The sequence below is a fragment of the Anas acuta genome, chromosome 1, assembly GCF_963932015.1.
Source record: "Anas acuta chromosome 1, bAnaAcu1.1, whole genome shotgun sequence".
Classification (NCBI taxonomy): Eukaryota; Metazoa; Chordata; class Aves; order Anseriformes; family Anatidae; genus Anas; species Anas acuta.
The window spans coordinates 7,417,530-7,442,274 of NC_088979.1; the positions used below are offsets into that span (position 1 = coordinate 7,417,530).

A 24,745-nucleotide genomic window follows, 5' to 3' on the forward strand; every position below is an offset into this window, starting at 1 on the left:
GTACTGAGCTCTTTATCTATCTGGTGTATGGAGTTATAAAAAAAATCAACAAAAGAGAAAAAAAGTGAACCTAGGGGATGTGAGGATGACACTGACTTTTTTTTTCTCCTCTGGGTTATTAATAATAGAAGCGTGGATGACATAAAATACAGGTGTATTTTATGAGAAAAGCCTCTTCAGCTAAGAGATTGACAGCAATTATTTCTACTGAACTTTCAAAGGGTAGACACAGGTAATGTGTGATTGATTCATGCTTGCATAAAATGCAAGTTGAAAATCTCAGGCCAAGCAAAACACAAAGTGAGAAAAACATTGCTGGCCTCCATCCACCCACAAGAAGAAAGGTGAAAGGAAGTAAATGTTCTCATTAGACCAATTAATACAACTTCACATATTTCTTTTGAGCTAGTAGCTGGGGAAGAAGGTGATAAACTGCCTTAGTTACATAAGTGGAATCTCACTCATCTCTATCATCTAATCCCATATTCCTGCACTGAAGAAGAATTTGCTGAGTGTGCTGGAGCAGTGAATACATACCTGAAATATTCAGAGTTCAAGGCAGAATATATCATTATATCACTGAGTTTAGCCTAACGTACAGCATCTCATAACACTGACAACAGTAACTTACCTTAAACTAAAGTGTGCGCATCTATTTCAGGAAAGCATCTAATCCTGAAATGTAACGCAGTGGAGATCTACCACTTCCCTCGATAATTTGTCCAATGTTCTCACTGCTAGAAAAAGCCTGTCCAGCATTTGTTTCTGCTTTTCTCTGCTACACTGAAGAATCCCCTTATTTCCAGTCTCCCCACAGGAACACACTGTCATAAAGTTATGTCTCTCTCTGGAGTACTTTTTCTCTGTTCTCTCTCTATAAATATATATTCAATATATTTTAAAAGTATAGACTCCAAAACTTGGCATGATATTTTGCATTATCTCACTGTTGTTACATAGACAAATGAAGCCACCTCCTTATTCTTAACTCTTGGTCCTTTCTTTTACATTAAAAGTTCATTGATAAGCTGAGCTGTTTCTTTTCTCTGAAACCATCTTAGAATCACTAATTTCCAGCATAGGGGTCCCCTCTGTGTATGTGTGGGTGGTATTGCTTCCCTCTGGCTGTGTAATCTTTCTCTTCCAAGTAATAATCATTTGGTTTCAGTGGATTCTGTTTTACCATGCCAGACTGTAATTGGACTGCTCTGTCTGACTGCTGTGCCCTCCTCTTTTTCTACTTTTTCAATCTTCGCAAGATCTGCAGATTTTGCCATCCATGAATTAATGTCACTTTCCAAGCAATTTGAGAAAATATTGAAATATGTTGTCCACAGCCAGTTCTAAATTGTGGGAGACTATCTCTCAGTATTTCCACACAAGGGCCATTTCTCATTGACTAGCACTTTGAGACATCAGCTAAGCAGTCCTTAACGAATATTATTTTGATAAAGTATACTGTTATTTATCTAAACAAGATACAATGTAATATTAAATCAAATGCTTTACAAAAGCCTAAACCACATTTAGGGCCATTCATCAAGCAAATTCACATTCTAAAATGAAGTTTATCTAACATAATTGCTTTGCTTTAAAACTATGCTGACTATCATTAATTTATTCTTACCATAAATTTATTCTTACACTTGCTTTCTTAGCTAAATCCTCATTAATCATTCCTATATTTATCCAGGGATGACATCTAGCTAACCTGCTCTGTAGCATTATTTAAAAAAGAAAAATAAATAGTATGATACTCATACTCCGGAATTTCAAAAATATTCTAACAAATCTCTTCAATCTCTTTTTTTATGTCTCTTGGGTGAAAGTTATCAAGTAATGAGCCTTCTGATTTACTTATTTTATCACTGGCAGATGTTGTTTAACATGCTTTTAAAGATTCAGTGCTGTTTGCATAGTAGGGACACTGGATCTCCTACTACCATATGGGCCTGTTAAGGAGCAAATGGCACTTTCCTCCTACTGTGTGCCACTCAGTATTGAAGAGGTATTAGAGTTTTTGTTCATCTCTATACGAATAAATGACACAATTAATTAAACAGTGACTGACTAGCTTCATTTTTCTTCTTTGAAGGTGATAAAAAAAAATCAGTAAAATTAGTTATGTGCATCCAAAATAAACCAAAAAATAAGCTTCATTAGACCTTTTACAAAATCCTAGGAGGCAGAAAATGAGTGTTCAGATATATACTGCAAGAGTTCTTATCCATTATATGTACCATTGAATTCATCCTGGGTTGCCACCTTAAGTGCCACGTATTTTTGGCCCTTATGTTTATGAAAATTACTTAGACATCATAAGCTGTTATAAATTGATGTCCATCTGGCAGAGAGCTCTGCCAGATGTAGGGTCACTCAGAATTATCACCTGCCCTATTTATCCCTGTGTCTTGTGAACTCTGAAATCAAAGGATAGCATTTTGAAAATCAACAATATATCCCTTTAGAATACTTTTACCAGAAATATCCCATTAGTGAGCATTATCCTGAAATCTTAACCTGTCTCCTTTTTCTCATGAGATTCCAAAGGACCTAGCTGGCAAGCAACCAAAATATCAAGTTTCTCTCTTGTCTATTACCATAATGGCAGGAGGTCATACACTGAAAACCGAGAACACAAATGCAGTGTAAAATAAACTGAATATTTTGATAACAGATATTTATGGAGGTTAGTAACATCATGCAACAAAGTCATTGGCTTTTTTGTTTGCTTGTTTGTTTGAATTAGATCTTTATTTTTTTATATACTAGTAGCTTCAGTGACAACTCCTTTACTGAAAGAGTTCTTTGATAAAAAATATATATATTTAAAAAATAAAAATAAGTAAATAAAACAAATATAACATCTTCATCAATGCCGTTGTCTGTCAGGCTTCTCAGGTCCATGATAGCAGCACCATTCAGCACAAATATACTTAGTTTTCCTTTCCTGTATCTCAGGTTGGTCTTGCCTGTTACAACTAAGAAATTGATTGTATCACTGCAAGTCCAAAAGAGATTAAAGACATTTCAAAAAGAAAAAGGTGAAATTTTCCTGATCACATGAGATATCTAAAATCTAGGCATTGACATGTTATTTGACCATAAAGAAAGTATAGACAATGGAGAGAGACAAACGTTTTTCTGGCATGATCCATCTCAATCGATAGGAGACATCCAAAACCAGTTGGAAGGACTGCATTCAGGAAGAGTCTCTCGATTGGCTATCACTACTGACTTGGTCAGATGTCATAAGCTAGGTGAAGCCAGTTTTTCAAAAAGTCCAAACTGTTTGCAGTTTGATCACTGAGGCAGAACCTCTTATATGGTACAGCATTTTGTCAGTTACTGAGGCATTCAATAAATAAATAAAAATAAATGTCAAAATTCTGAAGTAGCAGTCCAGAAACTATTTCCTTTCCTCACTTTTTTTTTTTTTTTTTTTTCTCCCACAGCTCAGTGCACTACTCTCACCTGTGCATTAGTCCATTCCATTTCAGGAAAAGGTCCCAGCTGAAGGCCTCTACCTGTGGGATTCTCTTCCTCTTGGCCTTTCTGGAAGTACATAGAGACATCTACTCAGGACATGTTCCAAACTCAGATTTTTCATTGTGTTTGCATACGGTTCTTAGTTGTGTGGTTTTGCTTCCCAGGTTGTTTTTCAGGGGTTAGGGGTCTTTCCTGCTATAATTGCTCTGGGAATATATCTGGCATGCCATTTATTCCCTTCAAGCTGTAAATTGGTGTTATTACAGGCTGAAGTTTCCAGAGGCTTTTTAATATAAATGAAATAGTATTATACAATATTCAAAAAGGCAAGTAAATACTATTGCTTATAGGTATCTATTAAATAGCTGTTTTTCCTTCAAGGAAGAAAAATCAAGAGAGATATATTTTACAAGAATTAATGCTGCATTACTGTACTTCAGTATATTTTTAGTATGCAACATCTACCAATCTCAAGTAATAATTAGCACATCAAGCAAAAATGCTATAAGGAATAAATAAACATTTTCTTGAAAGTCCATCCTTTTCTAGCTAAAATTAGAAATAACCCTGTTGCTTCCATATTTTAAAACCTACTCTAATTATCACTATGAATTTGTGAAGTTTTAACAGTAGGAAATTATATGTTTGTTTTTAATGAATATCAGGCTTCTTTTTGTGTGTGTGTGTGTGTATGAAATGGAAGTTCTGCAATGAATTCAGGCCCCTCACTAGGCATGAGTCAATGCCATTGCAGAAAACATGAGCTCTTACCAAACAACAATACAAGAGAGCTCTGTAAGTAAAAGGGAGAGATATGTTACAAGGATCACAGAGTTTGTTAACAGCAAAACTATAATGTCTGTAGCTATGCATCCATTTTTTTTATTATTATCATTACATATATATATATATAATGTTTAATTCCTAAAGTACTGAAAAGCATTTTTACAAAGCCTGTATTATTTATGATGTTTATGTAATGTTTATCCTCACCTTGTAGTATACTACTTTATAGATTTTTTTTTTAAAGACACTTTTAAAAGATAATAAGATACTTTTAATAATGTACTTTTAAAAGATGCTACTTTTTTGATGCAAAAGGACAAACACTAGTATTTTTTCATTCTCACCTGCAAGATTTTGTCTTTTTACCTGTAAGCATAAAACCACTAGGCTAACAAGGCATTCAGGGAAGTCTTGAAACACTGTCAGTAAAAAGAATGGCTACTAATTGTAAGAAAGAAAGAAAGAAAGAAAGAAAGAAAGAAAGAAAGAAAGAAAGAAAGAAAGAAAGAAAGAAAGAAAGAAAGAAAGAAAGAAAGAAAGAAAGAAAGAAAGAAAGAAAGAAAGAAAGAAAGAAAGAAAGAAAAACATTTTAAATGTTAAGTATAGTCTAAAGAAAAGGGACTTCTAGCTCTGCTTGAAAGGATTACTGCTGTCATAAAACAGTATTATTAAGAACTGAGCATTTTACTGATGCTGTCAAACTTCAGGCATTTGGATGTACCAGCTGGGAGCAGAGTCCTTTGAGACATGGGAAACTCCTGAGTATGGTTCAAAGCTTAAATGCAAGAAATTGCTCTTTGGAGGATGCATTCCTACCATGCCTTGTGTAAGAAGGATGGATTTAGATCTGAATATTCAATCAAACTCATATAGACAGGATTTTTTCACATGACAAAATCTGGAATATTCAGTGTAATGAGTGGCTATGGATTCCCACACAGGACCAAGCCTACCAGTGGTAGGCTTGTCCACTAAATGGACAAGCCCACCAGGGCTGATGCACTTCAACCATGGCATATGTTTAGTTTGTAGAATGGATTCTGAAGACTTACAAAAAGAAATGTAGAGATTCATAAACATAGGAGAAATGCTCATGGAGCACTAAGAACTGCTCTGAGGAAGGAAATATTAAGTGCAAAAATACAAGTAAGGAATGTATTTATGGAGATCATTAATTAAAGAGGAACCAAGAATGAGGTTCTGTTGAAAAACAGCTTTCCTTCAAAATATTAATAATATCTGTGTATAAGGTTATAACTAGTGTGCTGTAGTCATTGATGATAGCAGCAGAACTGTATCATTTTGGGGACACTGTGTTTTAAGGTAGATGCCGAACAAAAATGAAGAAAATATACAGAAGAGGAAAAAGAGTGATGAAGTGTTTAGAAATCACAGCCTAGGAAAGACCAAAGACAGGATATTACATGGGGATAGTGATCAGTTGCCTCCACTGAGGCCAGAAACCAAACATACCGTCCTAAACAGGACACTGCGGAAAATGTCCCTAACTGCTAGGATGCTGAAACCTTGAAAGAAACCCTTTCAAGCCCTCCATGCTATGACTCCATAGCTTTTCTCCACCAGAAGTTTATTTCCTAGTAATTTCAGCAATTTTAATTCAGAACCAGATGATTTGCTGCCTGCCAACAGCAAAAGGAATATTTCCTTCGTGCTAGTTTAATATATGTATATATATATACACCTGCTTTCAAATCATGATTGTACAAATTGCATTGAGTGGATCTATGGTATAGAAATGTAATCCCCTTTGTAAAAATAGGCTCTTGAATAAATTCTACTCAAACAGCAGTGAGGGGGTACTTATAAAACAACATTAGTCTTAGGCATGATAGAGTATGTTATAAGTACGACAACCTTAAAGGTGAGCTAGCATGAGTTTCCCAAACAGAGTTTTCTAGTGTCATTAAATGCAGTAAGGTATCACCTTGTCTCCAGCTGCTGCTTCAGAAGGGTGTGGGTTTCCATCTGCCATTTCTGACAGCTACAGGAACTTTTTAGATCTTGCAGGACATCTAAAATAGTACCTCATGCCTATCTTAGACAACTGAACCTCACCCCAAAGAGTCTTCATTTTATTATTTTTAAGATCTTTTATTTAATAATAGACAGTGACATTGATACTAATGATATATGTTATAAATATATACTTTAAATATAAAGTTTTGGAGTTTTATTGTATAGAAAATTTAAATCTCCTGTTCTTTGATTAAAAAACAAACAAACAAAAAGTGTTTCAGCTACCTTAAATGTTATGAACAACTATGACACCTATGATCCCTCAGGACAGCTCACTCTAAAATAAAACCAAAAAACAGTCAAACTTTTACACAAGATGTAAAGACAGACTGTTTTCAGTGTTCAAGTATTCTTCTTCTGAATGGCTTGTATCCACCTAAACTGGACCACTGTCTGGAAAGCCTTGTGAATCTGTGGATTAAAGCAGGATCTATTTATTACCATGGAAAAGGAATGGCACATATTCAATAGTGGGAAGTCCAACAAAATTTACAAGAACATCAGACAGTATCCTACAAGTCAGGCACCCAAAGAAAACTGAGGAAAAAAAATGTTTTCTGCTTGAAAAAAATCTTCAGAAATTGAAGAAGATCATGTGAAAATCTCAAGGAACTATAAAATCCCTGACAAGCTTACACAGAGGGCACTGAAGTATTGCTATGCCAAGTAAAAGTAATAAAACAAAGGGAGGAGAGATGTGTAAAGACAAAGGGAGAAGAGATGTGTAAGGAAAGTTGTGATATTATGTGTAAATAAGGCAAGAAAATCTGCCCTTACAGGAACTTCAGTATACTGAACAGTATCTGCAATCAACATTGTTAAATTCAAATACATTCCTTACACCAGTGATGTATTTATGCAGAATTTACACACTCACAATTACAAGCAACACTAAAATCAGCATTTAGCAATGGGATGTTGAACTTTTGTGGCAAATAACTGCATTTAAGCTAAAAACTTCAATTATGTCAATGAGGGGAAGAGAAGTTTCAAGTAAAAGCTTAGAAATATATAGGAGGCTACCATTTCCTTTTAAAATTTGAGTCTTTCTTCTTGCCAACTTACAGCAGAATAATAAAAGCTTGATAGCACATTGGTGATGAGTCCAAAAATACTTTTAAAACAGGCAGGCTTGTGAATGAAATGAAAATTCAGGAGCAGCAGATGGGTTTAACTGCTGTTAAATGTGGAGTGGTTTCCAAGAACATGGTGTATGTAATAATAAATAGCCAGAGACATAAAGTTTTCCCAGTAGTTTAAATCCTGAGCATACGAGCTAAGTGAGGGCTTTCAAGATTTGGCTCACTGCAACATCCTTACATTTTCACCCTTGTCTACAGCAGCAAAAAATGCTTGTTATTGACAACGGGTGTCAGCAATGGGTGCAATTAAAGCTGTGCCGAGCAGTTTTACAAGCAGGCAGGTTTAACACGGGCTCTCTGAAACAAGAATAGTTCTTGGCTGCGCTCACAGGTTAATCACATTCAGCACCAGCATATTCATTGTCAGCAATGGATAATTATGCTAGTGTACACAATGCCTCAATTTGTGCATATGTTTTACATAATAACCATGTTATGAATTGCCTTCCCTTCTAATTCTTGATCTGGATGCAGGAATTGGGATGTCATGCTACATCCAGGATTTCTGCAGCTAGGATCTGACTGCCTCCATGTCTCATGCCCTGTTGGTTTAAAGCAAAAGTGAAGTCCCAAAGGCCCAGCAAAGCAGGCAGCAGCTTTTCCATGTGCACTTAAAACAGTTCTGGCTTCATCTCCCAAACCACCAGAAAATGTTTTTGTCAAGTGGCAGCTGTAACTAAGTCAAAGCTGCACTTGTTACTCGGTATCATTATATTTGCGACACAGAATAAAACTGGAACTTATAAAGCCATCCAGCATTGAACAAAGACATAGTCAAGGAAGGGTTCAAAAGAATGAGAGAAATTGAGAGAGAGCAGAAATCTATTTTGGGACTAAAGCCCAGAAAAATAAATAAATAAATAAATAAATAAATAAATAAATAATCACGCCTTTTCTCTTCAGTTAAGCCAATTGCTTCTGTAAAAACAAAAGGTTTGGGAGGAACTGTGGAGAAGAACAGCTGGGTCCAAAGAAGCCTCTGGAATTCAGTCAGACCTGTGCTTTAATGTATGAATCTGCCTGTAGAGAGGCAGCAGGGATCCTGGTTAGTCAGTGTATAGTATCAGTAGCTGCTGAATACTATCTTGGATGAGCTGGAGGGAATGGGATTAGTATGGGAACAAGTGCAAGAAAAGAAAGGTGAGGAGCCAAGTGAAAGAACTGTATCAGACAAGAGCAGGGATGTCACATCTTCACAGGGGATGCAGGGTACATGCTTGTTCTGTTGCCAGCCTATTACTTTTCACTGTTAACCTAGAAAAATTGTGTTTCTATACTGGGATTCCATAAAAACCTCTTTTTATTTTTTTTTTCCACTTAATTGTCTCTGTAAAACAAATACTGAAATAACTGTTGCAAAAACACAGCTCTTCAGTCCTATCCTTGGACACCATTCATGAAACGGGAATAAAGAATACAGGCTACTGATGCTTGTGTGGCATTCAGAGATCTGTAAGTGTGCAGGGGTCTTTCAAGAGATCTTCTCCATCCCTTGTGTGTACTTAGTGAGGCATAGCAAGAGCTCACTCTACTGCTTGGAAAACCCAGCCATTAAAACAGCAGTCCCGAAAGCATGCCTTTCATTCCCAGCCCCCAAATTAATGGCTAATAAACCACCATATAGGCTCATATATTTTTGGTCAATCTAATAAATAAGCTTACTAGCAGAGTATAATTACTTTGGAGATTTCCAGAGCTGTTGCTTCAGACCAGAAGGTCTCACCTGAAACAGCCTTACTGCTGCTGTCAAACAGCTGTGAAACTGCTTGTTTTTGTTGTTCCCTGTTGATGTTGCTGCTGGTACTGCTGGCTAGCTTAACCTGTGTAATATTGCAACTCCTCCTGGAAATGGCTGTACCTCCAAAAAAAGGCAGCTGAGCAGCAGGCTCAAGCCTGGACCCTCACTAGCCTCAATTTTAGTTTTTGGCTGAAGCCCTGGCTTTAGTTTTGGATCAATCCAGCTGGTCTCTTCCAGGCCAAAACTGCTCTAGAAGGGACCAGGAGCCAGATCATGCAAAGCCACTTCCTGTACAGCAGTGCAGACCCAGCCACTTTCCACTACTAGAGGTGCATAATGCACTACCTGAAGTAAAATCACCCAGCACTTCTAATTGTAGAGTTTACTATGTCATACGTTGTGTTTTTGTTGTTGTTTTTTCTCCATTTAGCAGTCACCAATGACTTTAAGAGTAGTTTCTAGAAATGCAAATATGCTTGTTTTCAGATTTCTGTTAATCAGAGCTATCAGCAATGATAACAGTCTGATTGATTCTGCAACAGTGTTTTTGCTTTGTTCATTTGCTTGTTTGTTTTTAACATCCTTTTCACCAGCCATTTAGACAGGGAATTGTGAGAATAAGAGACTACATGATTAAACCTAATGTTTAGTGAAAACTACTTAAACTCATGCTCAGTAAACTATGGTCTCTTCTCAGATATTTCTCAGCCAGTTGCACTAGGTACATCAAAAATTGATTTGATATGCATGAGCTCCTCTTTCACCTCCTAATAAAGTAAGGATAATAGTCAAGCACAAATACATAGGTTTGTCAGATTTTTCCCCTGAAAGTGTAAACAGTATTTACTTTTTTTTCCCGAACAACTAACATGAGCCTCTTTTGCATTATATAGGCTGTATTTCTGGCATATCCTGCAAGGCTTCAGATCAGCAATTCTGCTTTCCAGCTGAAGCCAATACAAAATGTTTTACATATTTTCTCATGGGTTGTTCACTCTAAATGACCTTCATTTTTTAATTTTATTTTTTTTCTATAACATTTTGGAGATCATCTGCCCAACTTGTTTCAGCTTCAGGAGTTCTTCACTGAATTACTAATAAGAGTTAAATACATGCCACAGCCAATTGTAGTTGTTATCCAGTTTCTTACCTTGAATCGGCATTGGCAGCATATCTCCTCTGAGACCACTGGTTATTAAAATATGGTTATTTGGAACAAAATTTAGGCTTGGGATTTTTTTTTCTCCTAACTTTTTATCAAATGCAGAAGAGACTTTTTCTACAACCAGCGAATCTCTTACAGGTTTATATGCAGTTTGTGAATCATAGAGTTCAACAAAACAAAACAAAAACAAAAAAATGTTTTTTATCTGAGAAAAAGTGGGAATTTACCAAGCCATTTTGGCAATTGGTTTGTGGTCAGTATTAGCTTCTATTCATTTCCCATGAATAGGAATATCAGATATTTACACCAACCATTTGAAGTCGCTGTACATATAGCAAACTTATGTTCAGTTTTTACCACCTGTAATGCAGAAGCTATTTCCAGGCTTTGCAGAGTGGAATAAGAGGATTGAAAGCAATTTAGTATTTCATTTATGAAGATCATAAAGATCCTCTAATTCTTTCACCTTCCCAAACTTGTTGGTAAGATTAATTTCCCTGTGTTGCTCTCCCTTCAGAGATAGCCATGTGTGTTGAGGTTACAGATGTTAACTTGGATCAGTGTGATGACCTACCAGTACTCCCAAAAAGCAAATAATGTAATATATAGCAGGAGTTCATTCAGCTTTGACTGAGCACCTCATTTTTTTCCAGAGAGAATCTGGTCATGACTTTTTAACCTTTCTAGGTCCTACTGCTTGTGAGGATATCATAGATGTGCTTCCCACTGGAACATTTTAGTTGTCCAGCACAACTCAAATGACAATATAAGGAAAGAAGTGTTTTCCAGGGTTTGAGTGAGCAGACTCATTTGTACTGTTTCTCTAAGACATCTGCTGATTCACCAAGCTCATAAAAACACCTGGCATAAATTTTCTCTGAAACATCATTCCTTTTTTTTCTTAGCAAAGCTAATAAGTGTGCTTGCTCTGCTTATCCTTAAGGTAAGGGTCATTTACCTAACTGTACAAATTGGAGATTAGTTGGTGTCCATCATCCTCTGATGCTTCTGGAGGCTAGAATCATGCTCAGCCACTGAGATGAGGGTGTTTCTGCCATTTCAGTGCCAAAGAGACCTGTTGAGCCTTCATCTGTCACTGCTAAAAGGCAAAGGTTTCCTATGGCTGTGGTGTCGTATCTACCACAGACACATTTGCAGATGCCTCAAATGCCCTATGACACATAAAATACTGCTAAATGTCTGTGGTTTGGCAGTTTTATTACTCTTGGAGAGTATTTTTTCTACTTCCACTCTGCACCCTTCATTTCTAGGAACACAGTTTCTTGATGAGGAAAGAAACTTTTATTTATTTTTTTTTCTTTCAGCTAATAAAACATATGATTTCCTTGGTACCATTACAAGCGGAGAGTCTTCAAATATGCTATGCTGTTCATCCATCCAGTTAGTTCAATACTCCTTTAACATTAAGGTTTCCTGAGTAAACTCTGCTCTTTGGAGTCCTCCCTCCCTGGTCAGCCTTTGCACACTTTGGACCATGCTGTTCAGTGCAGACAACACCTCATACTTTCCCTCCCTCCCTCAAGAGCCCCAAGATCTGGAAAGCACTTCTTTAATGGGATATGTGCAGCACTGATCTCTTTTACAATTAATAGTAAATTTACTATCTAGTATCCAAACCTGTGCTTTTCTGGCAATAAAAACATCTGTTTCTTACAATATAATGAAGTGTACACCGTGTCCAACTTCATAAATGTCCCATTTACTTTCAGTTCAACATTGCATTTATCTCCTAACAAACTGCTGCTCATCGTTCCTATGAGGATTTGTGTGAATAAAACACACTGTTTGCTCTTGCCAGCTTTTGCAAAGTGCTTTAATCAATCCTTCTTCCCACATGTTATCTTTTGTGGCACCCGGATCATTGGCTTCTGTTAACTAACACTTTTGCAACTCCACATGCATTTTTGCTACAGTTGGAGTTGTGATGCCATACACTTAGTTCTCTTCTCTTACACTACTGGGATTCTCATTTAGGATAATAGATATTCATCTATTACTCTGAGCCTGGTCTTCTTTTATTTGTCAAATCCTTACATCTTTCTTTCTGGGATTCCTTAGCTTTGTTTACCCTCCCAACTGCATGAGCTGTGTTGGGATGAGAATCCCTTCTCCACTATTTTCTGCTATAGGACAGCTAAGGGGTTTTGACATGCTCTTGGAAGAACTCCAGTTAGATGACTGGGAGAAAACAAACACAGGGCATAATACAGAATATAGACTTGTTGTGTGTCCATGGTGCACACCAAGGATCATCAGCGTGGGGAGCACAGCAGACTATGCTTACATCTCAATGCATATGTTCCAACATGATCTCTTATCACAGACTCAACCCTCCAGCAGTGCCAAATAGATCTTCACTCAGTTTCCTCAACTTTTTGTATCTGTGATTAAAACTACTATTGATATTTCATGCTTATAGGTTATTAAACATTCCTTGAGCTTCTTTACTTCAGTTTTATGGTCTCTTTGCCTGAGGCAACAAAACCTATCAAACATATCAAGTATTTCAAAACCAGGTAAGATAAGAAAAAAAGCTGCCCTTTGCTGGTATTCACTGCCTGCACAACTAGAGTGGTGTTGTTTTCATTGTCCTCCACCTTCCTGGAGAATTTCATTCCCAGTGAGGCTGGGTTTGAACTGCTTCACTCTCCTCCTCTGTGTATTTTCTCTGTTCCTTTTAACTCCTTCAACAAATTGTGCTCAGCAACCCCTTGGTTCGACAACACTTGCAATAGGTCATCTTTAGAGTATGTCTGGTTTCAGCAAGCTGGAAATAGTCAGAGAAATCTGATGTCACCTCCCATGACCCAGAGACTGTCTTACTAATGTAAACACAGAGGCATTCGCTCGCTGCCTCAGAGAGGACTAATTGAAAAGAGGTTTGTCATGAGACTCATTTAAAATGCATCCTACCTGTTTTAACATTAAATTTAAAGTATTTATTTATAAGAAAATAAAGCAAATGTTACTACAGACAAAAGAAAAATAATTACAATGAAAAAACATTTGGGGAATATAACTGCTCTATTTTTAGTGCCTTCAGGGGCATAAATATGCATTTTAGAATTTGTGCTATATCTATATAAATAAAATACACAAAGTCAGAAATACATTGACAGGAAATCTTTGTGCTGTTTAATTTTAGCAGGATGCTAAGCATTAGAATTTGACCTCATGACTTAGGGAAAAAAAATATTTAAAGAATAGAAATAATTGTTTTACATGAGGAGGTCCAACCTGCCTAGATTTAAAGGAGATACACACTTTAAAGACTTTGCCAAATTTAATTGTTATAACAGTTAATCCCCCAAATGACAACAGAATAGAATTTTTATGAAGTTTCTTTCTGAATATTCCTCAATTCTCTTCAGATGAATTCTTGGTGAGTTAATATCTATATCTCCTTTAAATACTCATAGCTCTTAAATAAAATGAACTCTTCTTTCTTCTGTCTTTAGGTTGGTATCTTTGGGATTTTGAAAGCCAGCAAATCTTCATATTACTTTGTGAGTCTACTAGGAATATATTTATACATAGATTATGCTTATTTTATCTCTCTATATAATGATTTCTGTATTGATTTCATGCAACAGCTCAGCAAGAATCTGTCTATCTTCAGAAGATGAAGGGATGTGTATTTATTTGTATAAGAAAAAAGATACATCCACAGTTTGTCCTCTAAAATATTAATCCTCTTTCTGAGCTACTGCCCTGAAGAATGATGTCACTGAAAACAGAGAATTACAGGGCAACCACAAACACACAAGTAGTTGTACATCATACTTGTAAAGCTCACTACCATGCACATGTCATTCAGTGAATTTCATGACAGCAATAAAATGAACAGTGCCCTTTAATACCTTTACCATCACATTTCACAAGAGTATACTATCTGTTTTTTTCACATAACTTCCCCTTATTCATTCTGCCTACACAAAGTAGCTCAAATTTCTTACAGCTGCCAGTCTCTCCCTACATGAGCACTAAACACCTCCCTAACCCTGCTCATCAGTCCCCTCACTCTGCTAACACCTGCATTCCTGAGAGACGGTTTCTCATGGCTGATGTGCACCTTTTGGAAAAACTGAATATGGGAGAAGTGGGAGATGAAGAGATTAAGGGAGCATTGCATGAGAATTTGCACTGAAAATGTCATTGGTTCGCGTGATATGGGAGGACTGTAGACACTTCAGCTACATCACCAGATGACTGCAGCATCCGTAATCCCTGACAGACAGGCAAATGGTGCCCAGCCCTTTTCAAAAAACTTTGGGGGTGAAATTATCTCTGCAGTATTAAGCGGTATCATCAAAGTGTGATGTGTAATCAAGTGCTTGATACCAATGAGCTCATCCAAAAAAAAATGGGTGCTGATTTCATCTTACTAGCTCATGGGATACATGACTACAGGGTGTCTGTCACAAACTGTAGCTAAATTTGAAAAGTCATAGATCAGATTTATGACAAGATATGAATTTTTCAGGCATTATGCTTTATAATGAGTACTTATCAGAATGGACAGAAATTTATAATCCCCTCTACATTGCAACACTTCGCTAAAGAAATATCAGAAATAAACCACTTTTAAAGATGAGATTTCTGGTCTGATTAAGAGGTTGCTGATCAGCAAGTCCTAAATCACAATAAAGCATGTCCATGATAACGAGTGATCCTATTTTATACAAACATACACACACATCAACTGCACACAGGAGACAGAGCTAAGGTTGCCATGGGAACTTTACCTCCAGATTTTTTGGTTTTGTGTGAGTAGAATAACACATATCTAATGTTTCAATAACTTAGCTTTACCTTGTAATTAACCGTGTCCACATTGTCTTTAAGCAGAAGCTCAGTTTATCTAGTGGGTGAATAGTACTGCCCCATGCAATAACTTTATTCAATATTTTCAAAACTTGGTTTTCTAAGCAGAAGATAATTTACACAGAAGTCACTGTGCAGGAATGACTCCAGTACAGTATAGAAATAGCCATGTCAGTGTTACACCATGTGGTTCAGCTGCTGATAAGGTAACCTCTACAGCAGCACTGAACTCAGCACAAGCTGTGCGGTTGCAACCTAGATTATGTTAGTTTTTGACATGGGCTGATGCTGAGGGATGTGAAGAAGCAGAAAAGGCCCTGCTACCTCCCCTTCACCAGCAGCCATTGCCACACACACCTTTAATCCACACGAGGAGCACCTGCAATGCCCAGCCTTGCTTGCCACGGTTGTCCTCCATTCACTCTTTCTTCTTCAAGCTAGCTGTGAATGTAGGAATACATTCTAAACTTAGTCTAAACTTAGCCTTTGGGTTTTCAGAGGTGCTGGCCTACAAACTTCATTGGTGTTAGCAGTTGAAAGTATGCAGCAAGTAGCTTTCCTCAGCACGTTTTCCCTGCAGACCAGGGCTCTTGGATCTTAGAGAAGTTGTGTGAAGGTACCAGAAAACAAGAATGGTCACTAAAGTGAAAAGTCCGGAGAAGAGGATGCTGAGGGGAGACATCATCACTCTCTACATCTGCCTGAAAGGAGGCTGCAGTGAGGACAGTGTTGGTCTCTTTTCTCAGGTGAATCTTGGAGGTCTTTTCCAACTTATGTGATTCTATGATTCTAAAGGGAAATGCAGGGTTTTTTTTTTCCTATCAATCTCCAGAATAAGGCATACTAGGAAACAATACAAGCAAACAACAGACTTTCCTCCACTTTTGAGCATGTTGCTTCCTCTAGAGACTTGGACCTTGCCACATATTGTACCCAAAAAAAAGGATCCTAGCACTGTGCAATCATTATTGATCAAACTGCAGGAACAGTGTAGTTACTGACCCCAAGAAAATTAGCTTTATAGCCTGCAGTTGTGATACATATAAAGATATGTCTGTCACTACTGCAGACATGGAAAATGTGCTTTCTGAAGAGCCAGCTGGTGTACTCAAGGGGAAAGGAACTGAGAAGAAAACCAAGTCTTTGGCACTGTAGTGAAATGAGACTCTACCATATAGGTCTGTGCTGAGGAAGGAGTTTACTTAAAATATTCAGTATAAGTCTCCTCCCTAAAGGAATAGCACTTAATACATGTTAAAATATAATTGTATAATTGGAACTCAAGTGTTTGGGTTATGTAAAAGGTGCTGTAGGCGTATCAGCTTAGACAGAGGTAATTAGATCTTGTATATTAACGTTTTTTCCTTAAAGAGATAATCAGCTTTTTTTCTTTTTTTTTTTTAAACAAAAACGAAAACAAACAAACAAAAAAAAACTGTTGGGAATGCTGAAGCCTAAAAACGAGGTGGAAAAAAGGTGCTGTTTGGAACTCCGAGTTTAGCCCTGTGTTTGCTTTGTTCCTAACTCTGTCACTGACTGGACTGTAAAAATATTTTTTCAGTAGATTGCCTGATTAACACAACCCCAGCTGGGTGCCCACACAATGGCAACACTGCTACTGCTTTTGGTGAAATCAGCATAAAACTGAATTGTCAGTAAGCATCAATCATGGTCTGAAAATAGGACTAGATAGTAGCATTAAATAATACAATAGTTTGCATGTATATGTAGTAACAGGTCACACACTGAAGCCACAAAAGTCTGTGGTTGGGCCAGAAATAGAAGAAAATAGAGCTTTAATGCCTCCTTGAGGCAAGGGTTAACATTTTATACAGAAAAGAGTAAACAGCCACACATCACTGCTTAGCTCCGTCAATCTAAGTATACAATAAAAACAAATATGATTTTACTCACAATAAGTCAAATGACAATCAATGGCTCTACAGCTTTTGAGTATCCAATTGAAGTCCTTGAAAAGTCAAGTGGATGTGCAGGATGGTAGGTTAATACTCCATCACAGGATGTGGATAGAGAAATGTCACTGACTTCTTGGGTTTTCAATTATATTGCAAAGATTTCTACAGAAGACAACCCATTAAGTTTGAAAAGGATATACTGCATCTCTAGAAAGTGAAGCAACAGAACACAGGTGAAGGCTGTTGTCAATTTTATTTTGTTTCATTTTTCTTAAGATAAAAGGAAAGTACAGTTCTTCAAGTTGGGGCAGGGAGCGGGGTGAGGAGAGGGAAATCACATGTTCAAAAGCTTTACCTACATGTAGTATTTTCTAATTTCATCACCGTTATCCAACCTATTTTTGTCTTTTCAAATAAAAGAAAAAATATGCTATTGAAGACACTCCAGGAGAAGAACCCAGACCTGAGGCTTCTCATTAAGAAATTTGTACCAAACTTCAGAATCTCCAGATCCAAATAAAAATATCTACTCAAATCAACAGAAGTTTAATTCGAACTACAAATAGCTCCCTAATTTCTTATTTCTCCCTCCATACAGTGTACATCAAAGACCACCCTATCTTTACAATGTGAAGCTTTGCGAGGAGTTTGAGAACAGTATAGATACCTTCTTTCTAGGTGAGTCAAAGCCTCTCTTGATAAATGCAGGGAAAAAAAGCTACTTTTTGGCTGTATCCTAAAAGTCTCAACAGATCAAGTATTGTGGATTGAAAAGAGCTGGGTGGCCTAAACAGAGTTCCCTCCTCAAGGCTCACCTGTATGAGAGGAAAGAAAAGCAAAAAACAGTCCCCAAGACAAAGTTTCAAAGTTTCTTGTCTTCCCTTACTTTTACCCACACCATGTACATGAGCAAGAGAGACAAAGCCCTTTTCCAGAGGCATTCCCAATGCAATTATCAGTCTGCTTTAGTGAATTTTGCTCCAAGGCTTGTGACTGGAAATTCTCACAGAACTACGATATTGCTGAAGTTGGAAGGCACCTCTGGGTTCATCTGGTCCAGCCCCTGTTTAAGCAAGGACACCCAGAGCAGGCTGCCCAGGACCATGTCCAGGCAGTTTCTGAAGGTCTCCAAGAAGGGAGACTCCACAACCACTCTGGGCAGCCTGTGCTGTTGAATAGAGTCAAATCTCTTAAAAAATAGAGGGAAAATATTCAGACAAAACAAACAAACTAACTAAAAAAGGCAGCAGTTACAGAACTCCTTTAAGAATTCAGGGCTTTTTTCACTTGTCATTTTTTCAAGGTGCATTTGTTCTAAAATGGGCTTTCTGTTGTGGTATTGTACCTGAAACTGATCTCTGTGGACATCAGCTGAGCACATCTGGGAGCGGGAATACCAACAAGTTGTCATGTCTGCATGCAGTCTGCACTCCTCAATAAAGTGCTTTTCTTTTCTTTTGGGATCTCACCTCCTAACCAGTAAGTATGGGACAAATTCACTTCATTTTCAAAGCTTTACACACAGAAAATGTAACTTACAGAGTAACACGTTCAAAAACGATTCAGTTCTTTCTGGTTCTTAGCACCTTCTCTTTTGTTTTGCTACAGCTACATTAGACACACTATTTTTTTGGATGAAAAACAAAAACAATTCCATATTCATCATGTCAAGAAAATGAATTTTATCTTGAAGCTGGTGAATGAAAATTATCAAGACTTTTATTCACATGTAGAAAATAACAATATAATAGCTAAAGAATACCAAACAAATGTTTCATTTACTCTATCACTTTTGCACGCTTTATATGAAACTCAAAAAAGCCATCTAATTCATGTCTACTTTAGTCCTCCTTGGTAAATTTTGTGCCAAAATTTGTTGGCCCTAAATCCAACTGAAGTCCAAGAGAAACTGATGGACCATATTTAGTGGTCCACAAACTATAATTCTTGGATGATTTCTGGGGTTGTTTGGTTTTTGTTTGTTTGTCTTCCTAACTAATCTAAGCATGGTAGGAAAAGCAAGAGAAGGTGATCTGAGGTCTTGCACACTTTTAAATGGCAGCAATATTTTCACACTAAGTATCCATCTTGGTGTGAAATGCCATGGTTCTTTAGGTTCTTTAGGTGCCTCCTTTCCTTTAGGAGGCTCAGGGGCAACCTTATTGCTCTCCACAGATACCTTAAAGGAGGCTGTAGTGAGGTGGGCGTTGGTCTGTTCTCCCACGTGCCTGGTGACAGGACGAGGAGGAATGGGCTAAAGTTGCACCAGGGGAGTTTTCGGTTAGATGTTAGGAAGAACTTCTTTACTGAAAGGGTTGTGAGGCACTGGAACAGGCTGCCCAGGGAGGTGGTGGAGTCACCATCCCTGGAAGTCCTCAAAAGACGTTTAGATGTAGAGCTTAGGGATATGGTTTAGTGGGGACTGTTAGTGTTAGGTTAGAGGTTGGACTTGATGATCTTGAGGTCTCTTCCAACCTAGAAATTCTGTGATTCTGTGATTCTGTAACTCTGACTGAAGTCTGACTAAATTTTTTACACAAACACCTCAGTAGACATCCCTGACCCTAAATCTTAAAGCTAAAATACACCAAAGGATAGGCATCTCATAAAATGTCTTTATCTTTACATTAGCCATTTATGTGTATTACCCAAATTTAGAACCACTAATGTGGAGGTGTTTCACTACAATATGTTTCTCATAATCTAACCAGGGGAATAAATTATGTGGGAAATTCAAAGTGAAATCTGCACCTTTTTCCTTTCTTGGGCTATTTTAATTTTACTAGCTCTTAGTTGAAAGAGTTAAAGAAAATCTTAATAGGAGGAGGAGGAGTTGAAGAAAACTCTTCTTCACAGAATCATAGAATCATTAAGGTAGGAAAAGACCTCCAAAATCATCTGGTCCTACCATCACACCACCAATGACATCCACTAAACTATGTCCCTAAACACCACATCCAACCTTTCCTTAAACATCCCCAGGTGACCCCACCACCTCCCTGGGCAACCTGTTCCAATGCCTGACTGCTCTTTCTGAGAAGAAATGTCTCCTAATTTCCAACCTGAACCTCCCCTGGCACAACTTGAGGCCATTCCCTCTAGTTCTATAGCTAGTTATCCATGAGAAGAGGCTGACAACCAGCTCCCCACAACTTCCTTTCAGGAAGTTTTAGAGAGCAATGAGGTCTGCCCTGAGCCTCCTCTTCTCCAGACTAAACAACCCTAGTTCCCTCAGCCGTTCCTCATAGGACTTGTGTTTCAGGCCCCTCACCAGCTTCGTAGCCCTTCTCCGGACACGCTCCAGGGCTTTGATGTCCTTCTTGTAGTGATGGTCCCATCTTCTTAAGAAGGAGATATATATATAAATTGGCAGGATGTTACTCATTCGAGTTTTTGACCAAAAAAAAAAAAAATATCTTGTTCTTTACTGCACCATTCAAAGTCCTGTTTGACTTCTCACTCTTGCATAAGAAACCTCAGGGACTTGTCAACTAGCATGTTCTATATAAGGCAAATAGACCTCTGTATCACAAACTTTTTTACACTTTCAAATGCAGCTTTACAGCCTTAAACAGACATTCTTCTTCTCCCACCCACTACCTCATCCAAGGCCTACAGTCACCAAATTTTGAGAATATAAGAGTGGGAGTATTTCTAATGTAGCAGGTAAGTGTAAAGTGCAGAGCTTAGTGCCCTGTTATATATGTACGTACATGAGAAGGTATGCACACATTTTTCTATTCCTGTCCACCATTTACTCCAGAAATTCTCTGTAAACTTCATTCTCTTTCCCAACCACATCCACTGACCTGGAGTCTAACAGTGAATTTTAAGTGAAATCCAGTAACAGCACAGAAAGCACATATACATATTTGAGAAGTAACACGAAGTAGTGAGATAAGATGTAGGGATGAACAAAGGAAGCACTGGGGGAAGAGAAGTACTGCATGGACAGATCCTTAGAAGATACTTATTTTTCATCAAAAGCAATGGGAGCTGGTGCCCAAATTCTTTTGACAACATTGACCTTAAAGGCTCACAAACTCTGCTAGAGCTTTTCTTTCTGTTTTACAAATAGATCAACTAACCCATAAAAGGTTAAATCCTCACCCCTGTAACAGCAGCCCCTTCAATCTTAGCCCCTGGCAACACTCCCAATTTTATCAAAAGGGGTTACATTGATTCTCTGCACATCTTCTGTGGAATCAATAGAAGAGAGAGAGTAAAACTCAGAACATTTAACCCCATTTCCCTTGTTTTAAACCCTGGATCACACTTCCCAAAAATCTTTCTGTTTCAGCTGAAGAAATATTTCACCTAGAACTGCTAAAAAGCATACCATTTCTTCTGCAAAGTGAGGTGTATGGCTGCATGTTAAATCACTCCGCATTTCTCCCGCTTTCAGTGAAATTTTGATGAGGTGACTTATAGAGGTCCTTTCCAATCACCATTTTTATGATTCTGTGATTACTTTGTACACATTCTCATAATGTGAGCTGACCCTATCCCATCTGAGCTTCTCTCTTTTATGAAGAAACTGAAGATAGTAGAAGAAATATCATCAGACTATGGAACAACTAATTCTTATTTACTAACAGAAACTTTATTAACCCTTGGAGCCCTGTGCTGTCCCTCTTGGTAAATACAAATAGCCAGGAAATATCTGGTGCTTGCACACAGAAAGTGGATTAGTTTGAGAAGAAGCTCCATTGCACACTGAACATTTTTATTCCAATCACACTGGAAAGTAGCAGTTTTTAATGCTGTGTGAAAAGGTGCCACACTCCAGCAGCAATAAGAGATTTATGCATCAGATCTCTACACATTAGGCAATTGCAGACAGCAAATTAACACTCTGTTTTAGGAAGCCAGCTACAGAATGAGGTTCAACAGCCTGAGGTTCAACTCCCAGCTCTGTGATGGAGACAGCACTGCTCTGTGCCAACAGTTGTACCTGACCTGAAGAAGCAAGTGTGAAGCTCAGCGGCCTTATGACAATGACACTTAATACAAAAGCTCTTTCTTCATAACCAGATCTTGCAATCACCTAAAGATTTGTCTCACAAAGTCTCACTTCCCCCAGTCTCAGCTAGCTTTCAACATCTTTAAAGGCTACAAACTTCAAGACAGTGGTAAGATGTGCCCTTAATGCTGTGAAATTAAAGAGCTGTGTGCCTGAAATTCATGTGGGGGTTGGTGCACATATTAAAGAGTACAAAACACCAGGGCTTTAAGGGAGAAAGTGCAACAGGCACGTCTGTAATGCGTATAGACACACAAAATTAGATCCTCAAGCGTATTTTCTAGGTCATCTTTTCTCCCTTCTCTGCTCTCCCCCTCCTCCCCTGAGCTTTCTTAATTGTTCTGGGAGGGAATACATATTTCGAAATGTATCACCAAACTCTGTCTTATGAAAACATATTGTCCTGGTTATTTTATATCCTAAACTACCGTGTATGGAACATTAGTCATCAGTTAACTTTGCCAGTGCAAAAATGTACTATGTTTTCCTATACTGTCAAGTGTTTTTTTCCCACCCAGCTAATTTATAATCTTACTTAAGCCAATGACCAGAAATCCAAATGCAAACAGCAACACAGACAAGTGAATGCAATTAGTAGAAAATGAATTAATTTTATTTATTTTATAGGTACTGTGCAAAACACTGCTACTAACAGCACTGAAAAAAACCTTCACTCAAACTTCTGCTGACTGCTTTGTTCTGGGTTTGATGGGACTCTATATATAGTGTTTTGCTGGATTTACTGTAGCTTTCAGGATGTGGGATTTAATGAACAGTTTAAGAGAGTCATATGGCCCCCTGAACTGGGCTGAATGCCTCTCCAAACTATCAGCCTAACCAACAGTTCCTCAACAGTCACAGAATGTGTACAATGCAGTTACTGTTTGCATCCTTGCAACAGGTCTATACCCATCTCTTTGCCTTCTTTCTGCCTTACATATCATCCTAAGAATATTTTTAAACAAGCTTCGCAAAATGCAAACTCAAAGAATCAGAGCTCCAGAATGTGCTTCTTCCCTACAGCAACTTTACATAATAAATTAAATGATTGTAGGATCACTTGGATGGGTGGAGATAAGAGCTTGTCAGCACTTTCATTTCAAACCCTGTTTTCCAGGGGTTTGCATTTCAACCATGACAATTTACTATAGGCAAAAATTGGGATGTGAAAGCTCAGACCTGGAGGAAGAACTTTATAAAATAAATACTGTGGGGATGGGACTGAACAGCAAAAAGGGAGGAGGAAATGCTTTGATTTTTCACTTATATTATCCTAAGCAACCTTGCCTGGCTTAACCCCACCACAGCTTTAGGTTGGTCCTTAAAACCAATGGTGCATTGTACTTACACTGTTCCATTTCATTTCAGTGCTGCATACATGCAATAATTACTGATTCACAAATACCAACTTGATTTTCTAGAAGGAGACACAATTTGCCCCAGGTCACAGCAGGAATTCTATGTGAGAGTCAGAAATAGAAATAAGGAGTTCCAAGTTCCCTGTCTTAAATCAAGGCCACAGACCTCTTTCCGGCAGAGACAGTTTTCTCAATGTTTTATTGAAGGTGATTTTTCTCTAATGGAACTACATTTAATACAAACTGGGATATCACTCCATAAGAATTTCAAGGTATCCCACTGCCAGCTGACAACACCTCACAGAATCTGTGTAAGTGCCAGGACTAACAGTAAACTTGCAACTTACTTTAACAGGTGGTTGTTTTGAGTTATGTACCAGGTTTAAAGTGACAGACAATAGTGCCTTATTTAAATGCATCTTTCTAAATCACTGAATTCAAACTTCTTAGATCTTATCGATCTGGGCTTGGAGTAGCTGCTTCCTGTCACTAGTGATGCACAGCGTCACCAGTGTGCTTGTGGTAGGTCCAGAAGAACCAAGCCTGCCACAGCTATTATGGCATCTGTCCTCTTTGTCAGATTTTCCAAGCTCCATCCATTGTGGGATCATGACTCTTATACCGCATCTAGTCCATTAAATACATCCATTTCTCAGCATGCTCCTTAGTTCCTGGCCCAGTGGTTCAGAGAGGTTTGTGTTCATGTTGCTACTAAAGTGGCATCATTAAATGAAATTGAGGAGATGCGTTGCAGGTTTTCAAATATCATGTAAAGGCAAGGGGCAAGGGTACGGGGTGTTTGGAAGTATAAAATATCAGTAACCTACCCTGCTGTAGTCTCATCCTTGTTCTCTTGAAAAGGGACCCTTTGCTGAACCATGCCTGAGAACTGTCAGCATGGTAGCATCCCAAAACACAACCAAGCAATGAAACTTACTGCTTTATTTTTTAGTTAGCATCCCCCAAATCTGGCAGCTGGTCCAGGGTCTGTAGTTACCGGTCTGTTTCCATAGGGGATGAGCTCCTGTCTTGCAAAGCAAGTGACTTTATATGTGTCTACATTGTCTTCTGCAGGCTGCTAATTATTGACTCAGGCTGTGTACCACACTTACCACAGCTACAGAGCCTCCAGGTGATTCATCACATGGACTTCAGTGCTGATACCAGCTTACATCTTTCTGAAAATTCATATCTGGCACATTCCATCTTAATTATACTCAACAGCTGTGAGCATCTCCTAAAGGAA

At 38.0% G+C, this 24,745-nt stretch overlaps 1 protein-coding gene across 27 annotated transcripts in view; it reads right to left on the reverse strand.

The window, feature by feature from the left end:
• DLG2 (discs large MAGUK scaffold protein 2) overlaps positions 1-24,745 on the reverse strand; it is a 1,027,768-nt gene that overhangs the window by 625,456 nt on the left and 377,567 nt on the right. For 17 of the 27 annotated variants that reach the window (XR_011090260.1, XR_011090255.1, XM_068660895.1 and 14 more), the window contains one exon: positions 3,475-3,555. The exons of the other annotated variants lie outside the window; for them this stretch is intronic. Coding sequence is in view for 15 of the 17 variants with exons in the window: in XM_068660895.1 (XP_068516996.1) it covers positions 3,475-3,555 (81 nt within the window). In the remaining 2 variants the exon portion in view is untranslated. The remainder of the gene's footprint in view (positions 1-3,474; positions 3,556-24,745) is intronic. 27 annotated transcript variants of the gene reach the window in all.